Source organism: Prionailurus viverrinus, chromosome F1 (assembly GCF_022837055.1).
Source record: "Prionailurus viverrinus isolate Anna chromosome F1, UM_Priviv_1.0, whole genome shotgun sequence".
Taxonomy (NCBI): Eukaryota; Metazoa; Chordata; class Mammalia; order Carnivora; family Felidae; genus Prionailurus; species Prionailurus viverrinus.
The window spans coordinates 40290657-40306536 of record NC_062577.1 but is presented as its reverse complement, the minus strand read 5'-3'; the positions used below and the strand labels follow the sequence as shown (position 1 = coordinate 40306536).

General features: G+C 54.2%; 1 protein-coding gene across 6 annotated transcripts in view; it reads left to right on the top strand.

Annotated features, from left to right (window-relative positions):
* The window catches only part of PLEKHA6 (pleckstrin homology domain containing A6), a 143184-nt gene that overhangs the window by 85669 nt on the left and 41635 nt on the right, over positions 1-15880 (top strand). For all 6 annotated transcript variants that reach the window (XM_047841541.1, XM_047841540.1, XM_047841538.1 and 3 more), the window contains exons 4-5: positions 13499-13579; positions 14261-14375. In XM_047841541.1, the coding sequence (XP_047697497.1) occupies positions 13499-13579; positions 14261-14375 (196 nt within the window). The remainder of the gene's footprint in view (positions 1-13498; positions 13580-14260; positions 14376-15880) is intronic.

Sequence of the window (15880 nt, the reverse complement as noted above, 5' to 3'; positions counted from 1 at the left end):
CCTCAGGTTGGAGTGTGCTCCAATCAGGCGGGGCAGCCTGGGTGGGACTAGAGGGCTCCCGCTCTCCGCTCTCCACATGGGAGGCCGGCATTACTCAGGTGGATGACATCAAGGTGGGAGTTGGGCTGGCCCAGGGCTGGGAAGAGAGGACAGGGCTGCCCATCGGTCAGCCGGAGGCAACCCAGCGCTGAAGGGGTTAAGGCCAGTCAGCATGTGTGGCTGTTAATGATTGCTACCCACCAGGGACCTGGTGAGTATTAAAGGCAACCTTTTCCCTATTCCTGAGTGTGAAAGGAGTCGGGGGACGAGCAAGCAGAGGCCGGCGAGTGAGTGGTGAGAGTGGTGATCTGTCCCCGTGTGTTTGCCTGGGTGGCTCTGGACCAGGTAAGGGAGCGCTGGATACACCCAGTCCGTCAGCTAGAACGGGCTTTTGTTACAGCCGGATACAAATTCTCAGCTTGGGGCCAGATTTCAGTATCAGGCTATTTCTTACAAGGGAATGTTGAGGGTTGCTTTCATCCAAGGGGGTGAACTACTTGGCCCAGGAGCTGGAGATACAAACCATTGTCTGTCCTGATGCGGAGACAATGGTTTTGTGTGTGGCCACCCTGCACAGAAAGCTGGCTGGCTGCGTCCTCCCTCTCTGAGCCATTGTCTCCAGAGAGGGGCTTGGGAGCCCCGGGCAGAAGCGCCTCCCGGCCTGCCCTCTCGTGGGCTGATTTCCTGGGAGCAGACAGGAGGGAAGGCAGAGAGGCCCCTCCAAAGAGGCTGGGATCGCTGTGGCTTGTCCTTCCATCTTTTTTTACTTAGTCAGGTGTGGAGAAGGAAGAGGGTAGGACAGAACGGGGGGGGGGGGGGGGGGGTGGGAGGCGGTGCAGAGAGCTGGCAGTGGGCCGGGAGTGCGACTCTCATGAAGAAGACAAAGTTTGTTATTTGGGAGCCAGACAAATCCAGAAAAAAAAAGAGGACCAATCTTTTGGGTTCGGGTGTCTCTCGTTCCCTTTCTCTCAACTTCAGGTCCCTCCTTCCCTCAGCTTCCAAAACATTTGTGCTCTTTGACCCAGGCACCGTCTCCAGATAAGTCAGACTCCTGCAGGGAATGTGGACCAGAGTTCTGGGTTTTGTTGGAGGGGGCAGGTGGACTGTTTTCAGGGTGTGTGTGTGTGTGTGTGTGTGTGTGTGTGTGCTCAGCACGCGTGTGTACTCATGTGTGCACATGTGACAAAAAATGAAAGCCTGATCTGTCTCCAAAGCAGAAGTGTTGACTCCCCCACCCCGCTGCCCCGCCGCCCCCACCTCCCTTAGCCAGGAGCTCTTTTGTAGCCGTGCCACTTTCTTGGGACGAAAAAGGTTGGAGGGCATAATGCTGATGTTAGGTGGCCCTGAAGGGGACTGTTGGGTAGGAAAGGAGCACTCCCTGTGCCATCTTGAAGGCAGATTTGAGAGATAAGGCAAACCCAAGCCCCTGGTGGCTTTCAGCTGGGCGCTTCAGCTGCCGGGCTGCCCACAGGCAAACAGAAACCAGGCACAAGAAAGGGGAGGGGCCGGGCCCGGGACCCAGCAGGGCAAGAGCAAAAGCCAAGTTTCTGGGCATGTGAGCCAAGAAAGGGGGGGGGTGGGGAGTAGAGATGGGAGGAGCGGGGCCACTTGTTGTTCTCTGCCCTGTATTAAGAGAGTGAGCCGCAGAGGGGATCGGCCGCCTTCCGCCCTCAGAGTCCCAGGGGAAGTGGCACGGAGGGCCTGGCACCCCCAGGCTGGGTGGACTTCCTGGGCATGCAGCCTGTGCAGTGGGCCCCACAGGCTCAGCAAGGCCTGGTTTAATGCTCTGCTGTTGCCGTCCTGACATTCTTAATCTTCAAACAAGGGGCCCCGCGTTTTTATTTTGCACCAGGCCCTGGGAATTCCGTAGGCTGTGCCGTCCCCGGGCCCAGCCGGGAGTTGCAACAGCAGCACAGTGGCTCACACGCTCTGACAGGTGCAGGCAGCCGCACCTGTTACTCTGGTGTCACTTACCCGGACTGGCACCTGTCCTGACCGGCACCAGTACAGCATCCTTCTCCCTTTCCTCCTCTCCACTCCCCTCCCGAGAGCATTCTGTTCCTTCTTGTTGCAGCTTCCCTGCCTCGTCTTCCTTCGAGGCTATTGCATGGCAGGCGGGGGCGGGGGGAACAGGGGTGGGGACAGTTGGTCCCCTCTTTCTGTCTCCCTCTTCCCTTCCCTCTGCCGTCCCCCTCTTTCCTTGGCTGGGGTCTAGGCCTGGGAGTGCCTCTCCCGTTCCTCTGAGATCTTCCTCCCCTGTCTCAGCCTGAGTTATCAATGAACGCACTCTGGCACCCGCTTCAAGTGCTGTTTGTTTAGGGACAGATTGTTTCCCTGTGATTACCACAGGCTCCAGGTCTGGGTCGTAGGGTGGGATGGGGGAGGCGCAGGGAAGGAGGACTTCTAAGCCCCCTGTCCTTGGTGGCCACCCCTCTATCTTTTCCCTGTGTGCCTGCTCTTCCTGTTCTAAACCAAAGGACCCCGCAGCTCACCTCTTTCCTCCTCCTCCCTCCGGTCTCTGCCAGAAGTTGGCCAATCCAAGAAGGAAAAGGAAGGCAGGGGAGGAACGGGCTCCCCCATTCTTCCCCCTTACCACCTCTCCTCTCTGCACAGAGTGAGCTGCTGTGTAACCTTTCCCCAGTGCCTCCCCCAAGCCTGCCCCCAACAGGCTGTCAGTAACAGTATTCCCCATCTTGGAGGGGAATCTCTTAATGTATATGCTTTAAAAAGTGATGGATTCTCCAAATCAATTCTGATGCGACTCTGAAATGTACCGAACTCTGGTGGTGGTGGCAGATTTCCCCTGCTTCTTGCTGTAGCTGAGGACTAGCAGGGCACCTGTACTCCCTGAGGACCCTGAGCCCAGAGCAGCTGGTGCGGAAGTACATATTCCAGAGAATCAAAAAATATTAGAACCGGAAGGTGGCTTGCAGAGACTCTGGCCCCGTGCTGTCCAGATAGACTGCTGCACGATGGTAGAGTGCGCCATGGCTGTCTGTCCCGTGTGGTCGCCTCTGGCGACTGTGACCGTTGAGCCACACGGTGAGATGTGGCTAGCATGACGAGGAACTGGCATTTTAATTTTATTTCATCTTAATTAATTCCAATGTAAATAGTCCCATATGACCAATGGCTACTAAACTGGACGGCACAGCTTTAGAATAATGCTACTTGGGGGCGCCTGGGTGGCGCAGTCGGTTGGGCGTCCGACTTCAGCCAGGTCACGGTCTCGCGGTCCGCGAGTTCGAGCCCCGCGTCGGGCTCTGGGCTGATGGCTCGGAGCCTGGAGCCTGTTTCCGATTCTGTGTCTCCCTCTCTCTCTGCCCCTCCCCCGTTCATGCTCTGTCTCTCTCTGTCCCAAAAATAAATAAACGTGGAAAAACATTTAAAAAAAAAAAGAAGAAGAATGCTACTTGTTTTATGTGATCCCTTTAATCTATTAATGATTATAACTTCAGCAATTTGCCGAGGAATGATTATGTGCCAGGCATTTTCCTCTGTGCTTCCAACATGTGATCTTGTTTAACTTAACATCTCTGGTGTCACTTTGTTACAGATGGGGAAACCACTGCCCTCACCCTTTTCCGTAAGGATAACCCACACACTCTCCATTCTTTGACTCTATGGGACAGCCTTCTTCAATAGTTCTCTAAGTCCTTTCCTTTCTAGATCTCACTTCTCCTCTCTGGGATAGCAGGGGGAGCACTCTACAGCTGTCCTCAGTCCACAGAGGGGGAAGACGGCAATGACCTTCCCCAGGTACAGCCATTTTCTGGCCCGTTCCACTGGTGTCCTGCGTTCCCAGGATCACTTTGGATCCTCTCTACAGCAGACAGCAATCTGGGGAGATGCCTCTGCCCTCAGAGCCCTTGGCAAGCTCCCCAAGCACATGGGAAGTTCCAGACTCCTCACTCCCAGCAGAAGGAGGTGTTCGGAATTTCCCACAATCCATCTGTGTCCCCCAGTCTAGGAGAGATGAGCAGCTGAGCCCTCCCTGGGGGGAGGGGCCGGCTTGGCTCCCCCAGGGCAGGTGAGGGGTGATGCTAACACTAAAGCTTTGCTGCCATCCGCCTGCCTCTGCCCCCCTTTGCTCCATGCGCCTCCCTGAGATGAGGGCTCCTCCCCCCCAGAAGCAATTGTCCAGGCCCCTGCTCTCTGCTCCCATTGATTTACTGCTCTCCTCTCCCCCAGACAAAGCCCCTGCTTCATAGACTCTTATCAGCGTGGGCTGGCCAGTTGGGAGCGGGGAGGAGAGGAGGGGGCCCCGGAGCATATGGAACCTGCCTTCACATCCCCCAGCGAGAGGGACCGGAAGCTGAGCCCTCCCGCCTCTCTCACTCACAGTTCCATCTCCCAAAGTGCAATGGCACACGTCCACTCCTCCCACTGCCTCTGCAACCACGGCCATCACCCATTCCGTTCCTACTGTGTGTGAGGTGCTGGCCAACAGCAACCGAGAAGGCCCAGGCGGTAAGCAGTTTGCATGCGGCCGCCCTTCCGCATCTCCGCACCTAGGCAGGTGTTGTCGGACTAACATTCGTGGGTACCCCCTCGCCCCCGCTCCATGTCACACACAGTCCCCAGACCTATGGCCCGCGGGCTTACAAGTAAGAGGGTTTGTGTCTTTTATCCCTGTGTTCTTGCAGCCAGCCTGGTGGAGCAGGTGTCTCCCTCTGAATCATGAAGCTTTGTCCCTCTTCTTTCCTGGAGACAAAAAAGGCTCAGATTGGACAAAGAGCAGGAACTTTGTCTTCTCTCTCCAGTCACTAGGGTTGGGACAACGGACCTCAGCTTCCCTGCCTCTGATATGGGCCTTGCCGTCCTCCAAATGCAAAGCCCAGACCACATGAGCTTAATTTATCCCCTTTGTTCTGAACCCCTTCATCTGTGTTGTGTACTGAACAAGGCCTACTTATTACCATTGGTTCATTTTTTTAATTATTATTCTTTTTTAATTTTATTTTTTTTTAATTTACATCCAAATTAGTTAGCATATCGTGCGACAATGATTTCAGGAGTAGATTCCTTAGTGCCCCTTCCCCACTTAGCCCATCCCCCCTCCCACACCCCCTCCAGTAACCGTCTGCTCCATATTTAAGAGTCTCTTCTGTTTTGTCCCCCTCCTTGTTTTTATATCATTTTTGTTTCCCTTCCCTTATGTTCATCTGTTTTGTCTCTTAAAGTCCTCATATGAGTGGAGTCATATGATGTTTGTCTTTCTCTGACTGACCACTTTCACTTAGCGTAATACCCTCCAGTTCCATCCGCGTAGTTGCAAACGGCAACATTTCATTCTTTTTGATTGCCGCGTAATACTCCATTGTATATATATATACCACATCGTCTTTATCCGTTCATCCATCGATGGACATTTGGGCTCTTTCCATACTTTGCCTATTGTTGACAGTGCTGCTATAAACATGGGGGTGCATGTGTCCCTTTGAAACAGCACGCCCGTATCCCGTGGATAAATGCCTAGTAGTGCAATTGCTGGGTCGTAGGGTAGTTCTCTTTTTAGTTTTTTGAGGAACCTCCATACTGTTTTCCGGAGTGGCTGCACCATTGGTTCATTGTTGACACAAGGAAGCTGAGGCACAGGACAACTTGACCCTCCCCGGTTGCTGGATTGATAACTGAGAAGGCATTTGTAGCCTTGGAGGGTGTGGAAGGAGGGACGTTAGTCTGGTTGCATTGTTCTCTGAACCCTTACTCTGTCGAATGCTTTCCCTTGGGGTGAGGTGGGGTGGGACTGTTGTCTGGGACACCACGAACCAAATCTGCTGAGCTAGGAATGAAGAGAGCTGGTTCCAGTGACCTTCTGGAGGCTCGGAAGCAGACAGCTGGGCCGCCTCAGCTTCTGAAAGGTTGGGGTTTGGGGATTTAGCTCAGAGCCGGGGGGAAAGGGGGGGGGAGACAGTAATTAATTAGTATCCTGCCCCTTTATCTCGTGGGACTCTTGCTGACTGTCAGGAGAAGGCGGCTTGGGGGCTGAGGGAGGAGACTGGGGCCTTCCCCCTGCTCCCATCAGGCTTCACCACTCAGGAAGGCTGTGAGGAGGGAAGGTGGAGCCAGAATGACAGTCCTTCCTAAATGTCCTTTCCCTTCAGCAGGGAACAAAACCAAAGCGTGAGGGCAAGGAAGGTGGGGAGCCCCAGGGAGCTGCGTTGCCCCAGTTCTCCCAAGTTGGGTCAGGCGTGGGGTGGAAAAGCGGGAAAGGCCCCTCTCGTCCTGCGTCCTGCACATCACAACTTCTGGGCCCAGAATCCCGATCTTGACGCTTGCAAGGGCCATTGGTGTTCTGACAGTTAAGGAATGGCGGCTTCAGGAATGACGTTCAGTAATTCGTCGACCAGAAAGGGCAGGGGCCTGGAGTCCTGTGCCCCCCCACCCCGCGTGGTGTCTTTGGATGGGGGGGGGGGGGGGGGGCGGGGCAGGCACCGGTGGGGAGGTGAGGAGGGGGCGCTCAAGAGCTGCTCTTTACTGACCAATAAGGGAGAATTTCAACGTTTTCGTAACATAGCATGGCTGTGCTGAATATCCACCCCGGTTGTCTTCATTTTTCAGAAGATGAATGGAATCACATAAAGTAAAATCGTCATCATCGTCGCCGTCGTCATCAGTTTGAAGATAAGATAATCCAAGCGGGGGCACAAGATCAGAATGAACACTCCCCGCAAACTTCCCCTCCCTGAGATACCCGCCGCTCCCCGCCGCGCACACGCGCGCGTGCACGCTACAAACAGTGACCGGGACTAAAGAGCCCGCGAGAGCCCAGCCCTTACCCTGCCGTCTGGGGCTTCTTTCCAGCCCGGGGCAGGGGCTCGGAGATAGTGCGGCGAGACCCCAGGGAAGGACACGGTGGGGAAGAGAGGGAACCTGACTCTGGCCCCCTGATTTGCGATTTCCCCTCCGTTGGCTACTAAGCCAGCTCATCTGCTTTCTATCTGAGGTAGGGGCCGAGCTCCGGGTGAACATCCCCCAGCATTCCACAACCGGTCATAGTAAGGGAAATGTGTTTTGGCCCTTTGGGTTGGGGATGGGGGCTGGGAGGATAGGCAGAGTTGAGCAGGAAAGGGGGCGGCCCGAGTCTTACCTTTTAGCCGCTCAGCCCAGTGGCCTAGCATTTCAGGACATTCCAAGCTTACTTGGCAGAGGACGCCCTATTCCTGCCCTTTTGGAAATGACTGTGGCCTGGGAGGAAGGATGGTGCAAGGGCAGAGAGGAGAGAACAAGTACCGGTGTGAGGCTGGCAGCTGGGTCCCCGGAGCCCGCAGAGCTGGTATTTTGCTCTGCAGGGAGCAAGCACGTGGAGAAGAGACAGTGCCGTGCCGAGGTGCTCCTTGCCACCTGCAGATCCCCAGGAGGGCCACCGGGGCCTGACCTCCTTTGGCTTCTTTGTGTGGCAGCAATAGGCTGGAGGACAGAGGGACTTTGGTGGGGAGAAGTTGGCTAGGGCAGCGTATTTTTCCCGAGGAATGATCAGGAGAGCTTCAATGGTCAGGCACACCAGCGCTGTTGGAACTGTAAACCGAGCTGGTTTTAATTGGGACAGAATGCCGGAGCAGATAAAGCTGCTCAAAAATAATGATGAGACATGGTGGGGAGGGAGGTGGGGAGCTGCAGCCAAACCTCTCCCTACCTTCCTCCCTCCCCCCGCCCTCCGGCAGCAGCCATCCCAGGAGTGTGGATGGCCTCGCTTGGAATTTGCTAGCTGGGGAAAAGAAGGAAGTGGGAGGGATGGGCCACAGGCAGCACCCCCCCCCCCCCCCCCGCTTCCCCCCCCCCCCCCATGTCCTCTCTCCATATAATGAGCTGTGATGCCAGAAGCCAAAGTGCTCTCTGGATGGGGAAGCCTAGCCAGGGCTAATTCTCTGTCAGCAGATTCTCGGGAGCTATGGAAATGAGGCAGCTTGGTGTAGGGCAGATAACCAGGAGGGGCCCAGAGGGTGGAAGGCGTTGAGTGTATTTTTCTAGTTGTTCAATATTTATCACGGTGGGAGCTCTGGGCGTCCAACCTGTGTGTGTGTGTGTGTGTGTGTGTGTGTGCGCGCGCGCGCACGTGTGTGTGCACATGTGCAACCATGCATGCCTACAAAGGGTCGCGGAGACTGGGGTTGAATTTGCTGCCTTTGACCGTGTAGTGCCAGTAGCCCTCGAGACAGATGCCGATGCTTGGGGAGGATGTTTGGAGACAGATCAGTACTGGGTTATCTTTGTAGTGAGGCTGTCACCAGGACCTGGAGACTGAGGGTGCCTCAGGAAGTAGGAAAGCCCTAACTAGGAAGGAGAGGCGGATGCCCGGCCTCTGCTTGTTGTAATTTACTGGTATTGGCACATCTGGAAAGTCAGCCCCCGCCCCATGCACGTAGCCTTCTTAAACCTGAATGGTATGTTTTTCCTTTTCTAGCTCCGGCACCTGGCATGTTTCTTGATTTGTTTTTAAGCAAATTAATCATCGCCATTATCTCTTATGCATAAAACATTTCACAGTTTGCAAGTTCCACCTATTATTTCATAGAATTAGAAGGTACCTCATTTGCACACGAGGAAACGAATAACCAGAGAAGTCAGGTCACATTGCTAATTCCCGTTGGATCTTGGACTGTAAGCCTGGTGTTGCCCAATTCTCTTTTCACTGGTGGCACTGCCATTGGGGCCACGTTTGTAGGCACAGTGGATAAGGTGGCCACCCAGTGGGAGATCCAGGAGTTTAGGGATGTTCCTGCCTCCATCACAAAATCTGCTTGACTGCTTGAGATTCTCCCCCTTTTTTGGGGGGGGGGGGAATCAGGAGGTCCATTTGGAGATGTGCTCATAACTATTTGTTCCTGAGAAATGGAGGCCTTTGACATCCCCCCCACCAAAAAAAAAAAAAAAAAAAAAAAAAGGAAAGAAGAGAGAAAAAATGAATCACCTATCCTTGTTTCCCTTTTAAAATATCCTGCACCTGGTAAGTTCTTCTTGACGTCTACCCTAAAATGACACCCTGTCATTCTGTGCAGTTTAGTGGTGAAGGAAAAGAACCCCAGCTAGGCATTCTGTGTGCCTGAACCCTGAGGATTTCAGAGCCCTCGACAAGCGGGGAAAGCCCCTGAGCCTACATTCCTACTCCCTTGTGCTAGCTTCACTGGGCATGGGAGAAGTAATTTAGCTTACAACTTAAGCAAAGCCTGTGGGAGGTTCCTGAGCTCAGCTTGAAGAGAAAGGGGATATTTTTTGCCTTCTAGAGGAAGAAAACTCATTTTCCCAATGCACCTCCACTCCCTCCTCCTGTACAGATGAGCTTAATTTTCTTCCCCTCCTAATGAAGACGGATCAAAGCCAAGCTATATATTCGAGGGGGAGCCAGGCAGGGGAGCTGAGTGAAGGGGCGAGGGGGCAGAGACAGAGCTTCTCTCATGGAGAGGAAGTAATTAATTTTAAGAGAGAGCAAAGGTAGGGAGGCCCTTGGTAATAGAATGTCAAACTCCAAATGCAGGTGGCTAAAAATTAAGTTGGAGCACGGAGGGTTTCTTTTGTTCGTTCATTCATTCACTTGTTGGTTCAACAAATATTTATTAGGCACCTACTGTGCACAGGCAGAGACCTCAAGCTGGCCCCAGAGGAGGGCCCAGATTCCCGCAACCATAGCAGGGCTCAAATAATTAGGCTGGGCCAGAGAGAGGTGGGATCTGGCACCCGAAGGCTCTTGTCACCATTTGCAAAAGTACCGCTAAATGGTTGAATATATTGACCGTTTGGATTTAGGATTAGTTGCCTCAATATCAGTAGCTGTTGACCCCAGCTCCAGCCAGCCGGCTTGTCTTGTCACAGTTAAATAATAATGTTGTCTGCTCGCTTTGGCATGCACTGATTGCACGGTTCTCTGAGTTGTGACCTCGATCCAAAAAATTAGATCCGCCCTCCCCTTTCGGTGTCTGTTGTGACATCACAGAATTGCCATAACAACAGACTATGATGTCAACGGACTGCCTGGTGCTGCGATAAAGGACCACGCTGCTCAGAAGGGATTCTGTCATCCGAAGGCAGAAATGGAATAATATGGAAAGCCAGAGGAACTGAAATTTGATATCAAGAAAGAGCAAGTTGGCAGCATAAGCTGACAGCGGGTCTGGAGCCTCCCTTGCTGGAGCCCTTTGTGAACAGCCAGGGCACTTAATGAGATTGATTGCAGAGTGAGCTTGCCTGGAGGCAGGGGGTTGGAAGAGATGACCTTCAGAAGGCCCTTGCAGTCCCAGGACCCTCAGACACCGAGGGCATGAGGGAAAGGGGAGATCTGATCGTCTTCAGCCCCCGGAGAGTTCAGGGAACTTCAAGGCGATGCAAACCTCCTTTGCCCCTGAGCAGATCCGACAGTCGCCAGCTGGGATTTATCATATGGCATCTGGGAAGATTTGCAGAAGTAAACACACGGTGACCCCCTCTGAGCCCTGTTTGCTGCCCTCTTCCTCACAAGCTTTGGGAGGAAGCTTTCCTTCCAGTGCACCAGAGCAAAGAAGCCAGGTCCTTGCCACCAGCTCTGGCTCCCCGTGCCCCTCAGCTGGACCCCAAGCGGAGGGCAAGCCAGGCGGGGCTGGGTCCTAAGAGAGCACGTTTGGGGGGGGGTGGTTTGCTGCGCAGAAGCCCCCCTCGCTGTGCCCTGTCTGCGCCGAAGTCTGGGAAACTTAATCTCAGCTTCTAGGCAGTGGCAGCAGCCGAGCCTGGAGCTTCTTTTAACCCTCGTGCCCGCGGGATCAGAAGGGTCTCTGCGAAGCACGTGGATTTCAGCCCAAGGGCCTGCGTTCGGGGCTGGGGGTCGGGAGGCAGGAAAGACCGTCTTCCTGCAGGCCGCGCAGATGGGAGTGTGGCCCCAGACGGCTCCGCCCGCCCGGCCACTCTGTGTCCTTAGCTCAGGGAGGTCGGACTACCTGGAACTTGTACACCTGCTCGGCGCCCGCCCGCCTCTGTTTCAGCGTTTTCTCCTCGGGGACCTGGACCGGGAGGATATCATCCCTGCTCATTTATTCTGCCTCCAGCACTCAGAAGGCAGCATTCGGGCTGGATGCTAGGAAGCCACGGGCCCCCCAGGGCACCTGGGCACCCCCTGCCACCACCCGGGGAGAGCCCCTCCCCCTCGCCTGGTGCCGGAGCCAGGAGGAGGGGGAGCCAGCCGCGCCTGCCTCGCGCCCTGAGCTGGCCACTGGGACCCGGAGGACTTACTTCTCAGAGGGATGGTAGGAGCAGGGTGGCTGGCAGGTCCTCTGAGGCTGCCGAACAGGGGACAGAGCTGCCAAAAGGATGCTGAAGTTTCGGGCTGATCGGCGGGTCAGGTAGGGATTTCTTCAGTGGCCGGTGAGCCGAGTTCCGTGAGCGGGCTGATGGGCGGCTCGCTGGGTCGGGGGCTTCTGAGCGAGGGCCCTGCCAGACCTGACCTGGAGAAGGAAGAGGAGTTAGGTCAATGGCTGCTGCATTGCAGTGCTTGTGAAGGGGAAGCTATTTTGAAATTGGTAGCGCCGGGATGGAGAGAGGACGTCATTTGTAGGGGTTGCTGGGTAGCAGAGTCTGGGGCAGGGAGCAATTCGCTGTCCCTTGAGAGACCTGTGCCGGCTGACAGCAGACTGTGTATGCTTCTGTGTGTGTGTGTGTGTGTGTGTGTGTGTGTGTGTGTGTCTGTCTGTCTGTCTGTCTGTCTATACCAGTGTGTGTGGGGAAGGTTCCGGCAGTTAGCACAGGGAACATGTAGCGAGCGGGCTGGACGTGGGAGGTGGGGAGCAGGCGCTCTGTGCCACCGGGGAAAAGCAGAGATCTTGGCACCTCGAGGACCTTATTTTCACAAACTGCTCGCCTCCCGATGGGGGAGAGGCGGGGGGCGGGGGGGACTGGAACCAGTCACCCTTCCTTGCAACGACGCCCTGCAGTTGAGGAGAGCATCCCTGTTGGAGGGAGGAGGGAATAAAGTTTGAGACGTGGAGAGCAGGTGAGCAATATGCTGGAGTTGGAACCGAGTCCTGGTGGACACTGGCCAGATTTAGGGTCCTGGCTGGCAAGCCCAAGCTGCAAAACCCTAGATTTCCACATAGACTGTGGCCACTGCTCACCGGGCTTCTCTGCACAGGGCTTTGGATTCTATCTGCACATGGCTGGTTTGGGAGCTGAAAAAAAAAAACCCACTGTTTGTTATTATCTCTAACTCCAGCAGACAGCCCAGGGGCTGAGATTCCCGGACTATCGAAGAGGGGTTTCTATAAGGTTACTTCTCACGTGGAAGGGAAGGGACCAAGCTAGGCTCATTTCCTCAGGGGCCGGCTGGGGTGCCACATGCCAGGCAGCCCTGGCTGGTCGCTGTCAGAGTGCTCAAGTGGCCTGGTGTCAGGACCACCCCCCCCCCCAAGCCCCAAGCTTGGCATGGCTTCAGCAGGCGCTGTCCAGGTGCCTGCTTCTTGGGTCGGACTGAGACTGTTCTGGGCTCTCACAGCATCTCTCACGAGGGATGAGTGAAGACCTTAAAACTCACCCAGTCCCCCACTGGCTAGATGCTTGGATCCGTTCTTGCCGAGTGGTCCCCTGTTCGCAGAAGCCATCTTCAATGGCTGCCATCGGTGGCTTAGACCCACAGCACCAGCCCCCCTCTAAGGTCTATCTGCTACCCTTTTCAGACTGTCTGTCTCCCCCAGAAGCCACCAGGAAACTAGGCTGACATTCAGCCAGCCAGAGAGCCACAGCAGGACTTCCCCAAGGAGCCTCCACGGCCCTGCTCCCCATCTGCTTCTGCACAGACCCCGTTTCCTAGCAGCCTGTCCTCCCAGCACCCCAGCCCACCCCAGGCCCCAGCATCCCTTAATTAGATGTGACTGTGGAGCCGGCACTCACCTCGATGCCTGACGGTCCCTGGGGCCTCAGTACATCAAGTGGCCCCTTAGATGCAGGGACCCTGGACTGGAAGCGTGAGTGGGTCCCAGCCCGAGCTCAGGAATGGAGTTTCTGGATCTCTGGTTTCACGTAAAGCAAGAGATGCAACATAAAACAGGAGAGAAAGGAGTCCAAGGTCACAAGGGAATTCTTTCAGCAAATAATGAGTGAGCAGTTTTTATGTGGGGCACGGGCAGGAGCAGTTCCTGGGACAGAGCCTGCCACACACAAAACCTTGGCTGTTGGAGACTCCTGCCCCCCCCCCTACTCACTTACAAGCCCAGGGTCACCACTGAAGGGGTTAAGTGGGACGTATTTCCAGCCTCAGCGATCTGTGTAAGTAGTTAGCACTGACTAGTGAAAGGTGTCTCCCTACCCCCCACCTGACTGCAGCTGCTTTTTCTGCAGCCCAGCCCCCCAGCCTGCCTCTCCTGGACCCCACAGACGACAGAGGGACCATCTCCCATGTGGCCATCGGGGCCCTGTCACTGCCTGGGGCCCGCCCTTCCTTTAGCTTGTGTCTCTGCCTTCTCCGTCTTTATCACAACCTCTCTCTTTTTTGCCTCCACAGCCACAATGAAAGACGGAACACATTTCTGCACCCAGTGACTGGCCAGGTCCCAGAAGAAAACAAAAAATTTAATTTGAAAACGTATGTCTGCCCCCATTGGCTGCTTGACCTTTCCAGCCTTCCCCACCCCCGCCCCCACTGCCACTTTGCAGCTGGGAAGGGGAAAGAGGGGGTGTGGAGAGCAGAGGGAGTTAGGGTCTCTCACCTCAGTCCTGAGGAATGGAAGCTTCTAAGGGCCATCCAGCTTGTTGACCTCACCCACTTTTCCCAGTGTCTCCCAGATCTCAGGCTCGAGGAGTGAGATAGTTTTGAGGTGGGCGTATCACCCAGGGGCCTTTGAGGGACGTGCTGAGGGAAGGTGATATAGCCCTGAGAGCCAAATGTGAATTCCTCTCGGCTTCCTCTATGGATCTCGGCTCAGTGAATGGAAGGAAAAGAAAGATCGTTAAATGACTCTTATATCCACTGAGGCATTGTGTCTCTTCAGTGAGAAGGAAAAGGAGTTCCAGAGTCCTAAGGTCTAGGTTTTTAAAATAAGTTTACAGGAAAGAAAGAGGAAAATGCCCAACCAAGATTACTGGCATGTGGTCTCAGAAGAGCAGAAGGAGCAGCTGAGGTGACCTCTTGATAGCACTTAGGGGATGTGATTTTGTGCTGATGCTGGAACAGTGGGTGGCAGGGTAGGGAATACAGCTAGGGCCCTTCCATTCTTTCTGGGTTCTGACCAGTCCCTTTCTTCTGTTTTCATCAACCTGAAATCAGATCGGCCTTGGACATGTCCAATAAAGCAGGTGGAAAACGCCCGGCTATCACCAACAGCGACACATCCAACCACAGCATGGTGTCCGAGGTCCCCCCAGAGCGGCCCAGCGTCCGGGTGAGTCTAGCCCCCAAGGCAAGCTGTCAGGTAGGAATCCTAGGAAATAGGCTAGCCTGCCCAGCTGTTTCAACAGTCTCCAAAGAGCGAGTGAGGTGATGCAAGAGGGGTGGAGCACAGGAAGGGAAGAGGGGTCAGACCGGAACCTTATAGAAGATCAATCTCTAGACTGGGGGTTCTCAACCTTGGCACTGTTAGCATTTGGAGCCAGATAGTTCTTTGTGGTTTGGGACTGTCTTGTCACTGTAGGATGTTAAGCAGCATCCCCAGCCTATACCCATTAGATGTCAGTAATACCTGCCCTATGACAACCAGCGTCTCCAGACATTGTTAAATGTTCCCTGGGGCACAAAACTGCCCCCTCCTCCACCTATTGAGAACCACTGATCTAGGGGGACGGCAAAAGAGGAATCATTCTTGGAGGAGATGCCAATTGAGAGCTCAGAAAGGAAGGAGAGCCTCAGGAGGAAGAAGTAATCCAGACAAGAATGTGGCACAGAGGTCCAGTAAGATAAGGGCTGAAAGCGTCCATGGGGCGTACCACTGGAGAACCTGACAGGTGGTGGGATGGGGGCAGAAGGCGAGCAGGAGAGAGCTAAAGAGGAGATGGGAGGGCAGACAGACGATGAAGAGTAGAAACTAGTCTTCTAAGAAACTGGACAGTAAGGGGTAGTACAGTCATATGATAGAGTGCTCTCCAAAAATTAAGTTGCACGATAGCTATGCGTATTAACGAGGATAAATCTCGAAAATGTAATGTTGGGTAAGAAGCAAGTTGCAGAATATGAAAAACGTGCTATCGCTTACGTAAAACGGACATGAAAGTGATATGGCGTATGTATAGGTATATTTATAGTACAAGCATGTAACCACTGCCAAGCTGGCTAGTTTTGGGTCAGCAGTTGCCTCTAGGAAGGAAGAAAGGTAATGAGATTGAGGAGGGGCTCAAAGGGAGTTTCAGCCGTATTTGTCACGTTTTGTTAGAAACCAACAAAGTGGTGATTTATTCTCTACTTTTCTGAAGTGTTTGAAATATTAAAATGTACCTATCTGTAAAGAAACTTCACTGTTAGGGGGAATGAGGGGTAGGGGACAGAAGCCAGAAGATATGCAAGATGGCAGGAGGTCTGCTTGGTCCATCTTGTTTTGTTTTCAGATGTGTGAGCAGGAGGGGCATGGCCCAGTAGATGGGTTCAGGAGGAAGGGGACAGCCGTGAGTCTCATTTCTGTGGAGACAGGAGAAGTCAGATGCAGAGGTGCTGTTAGCCTGCATAGGGAAGGGGTACTCCTGAGCCACATGGGAAAGTCATGTGAAGCTAGGAGGTGGGGGTGTAGAAAGTTAAAGACGTTCCCATCTGACGTCCTCAACTTCTACAGGGAGGTAGGAGGTAGGGTTTTCTGCAGAGAGTGGGGTGGGTGGAGAGGCAATGAGGCTTGAGAATATGCCCCAGGTTGGGAGAACAGCAACAGAGGACAACGAGGGGAACATGAAATATCGTGTGATA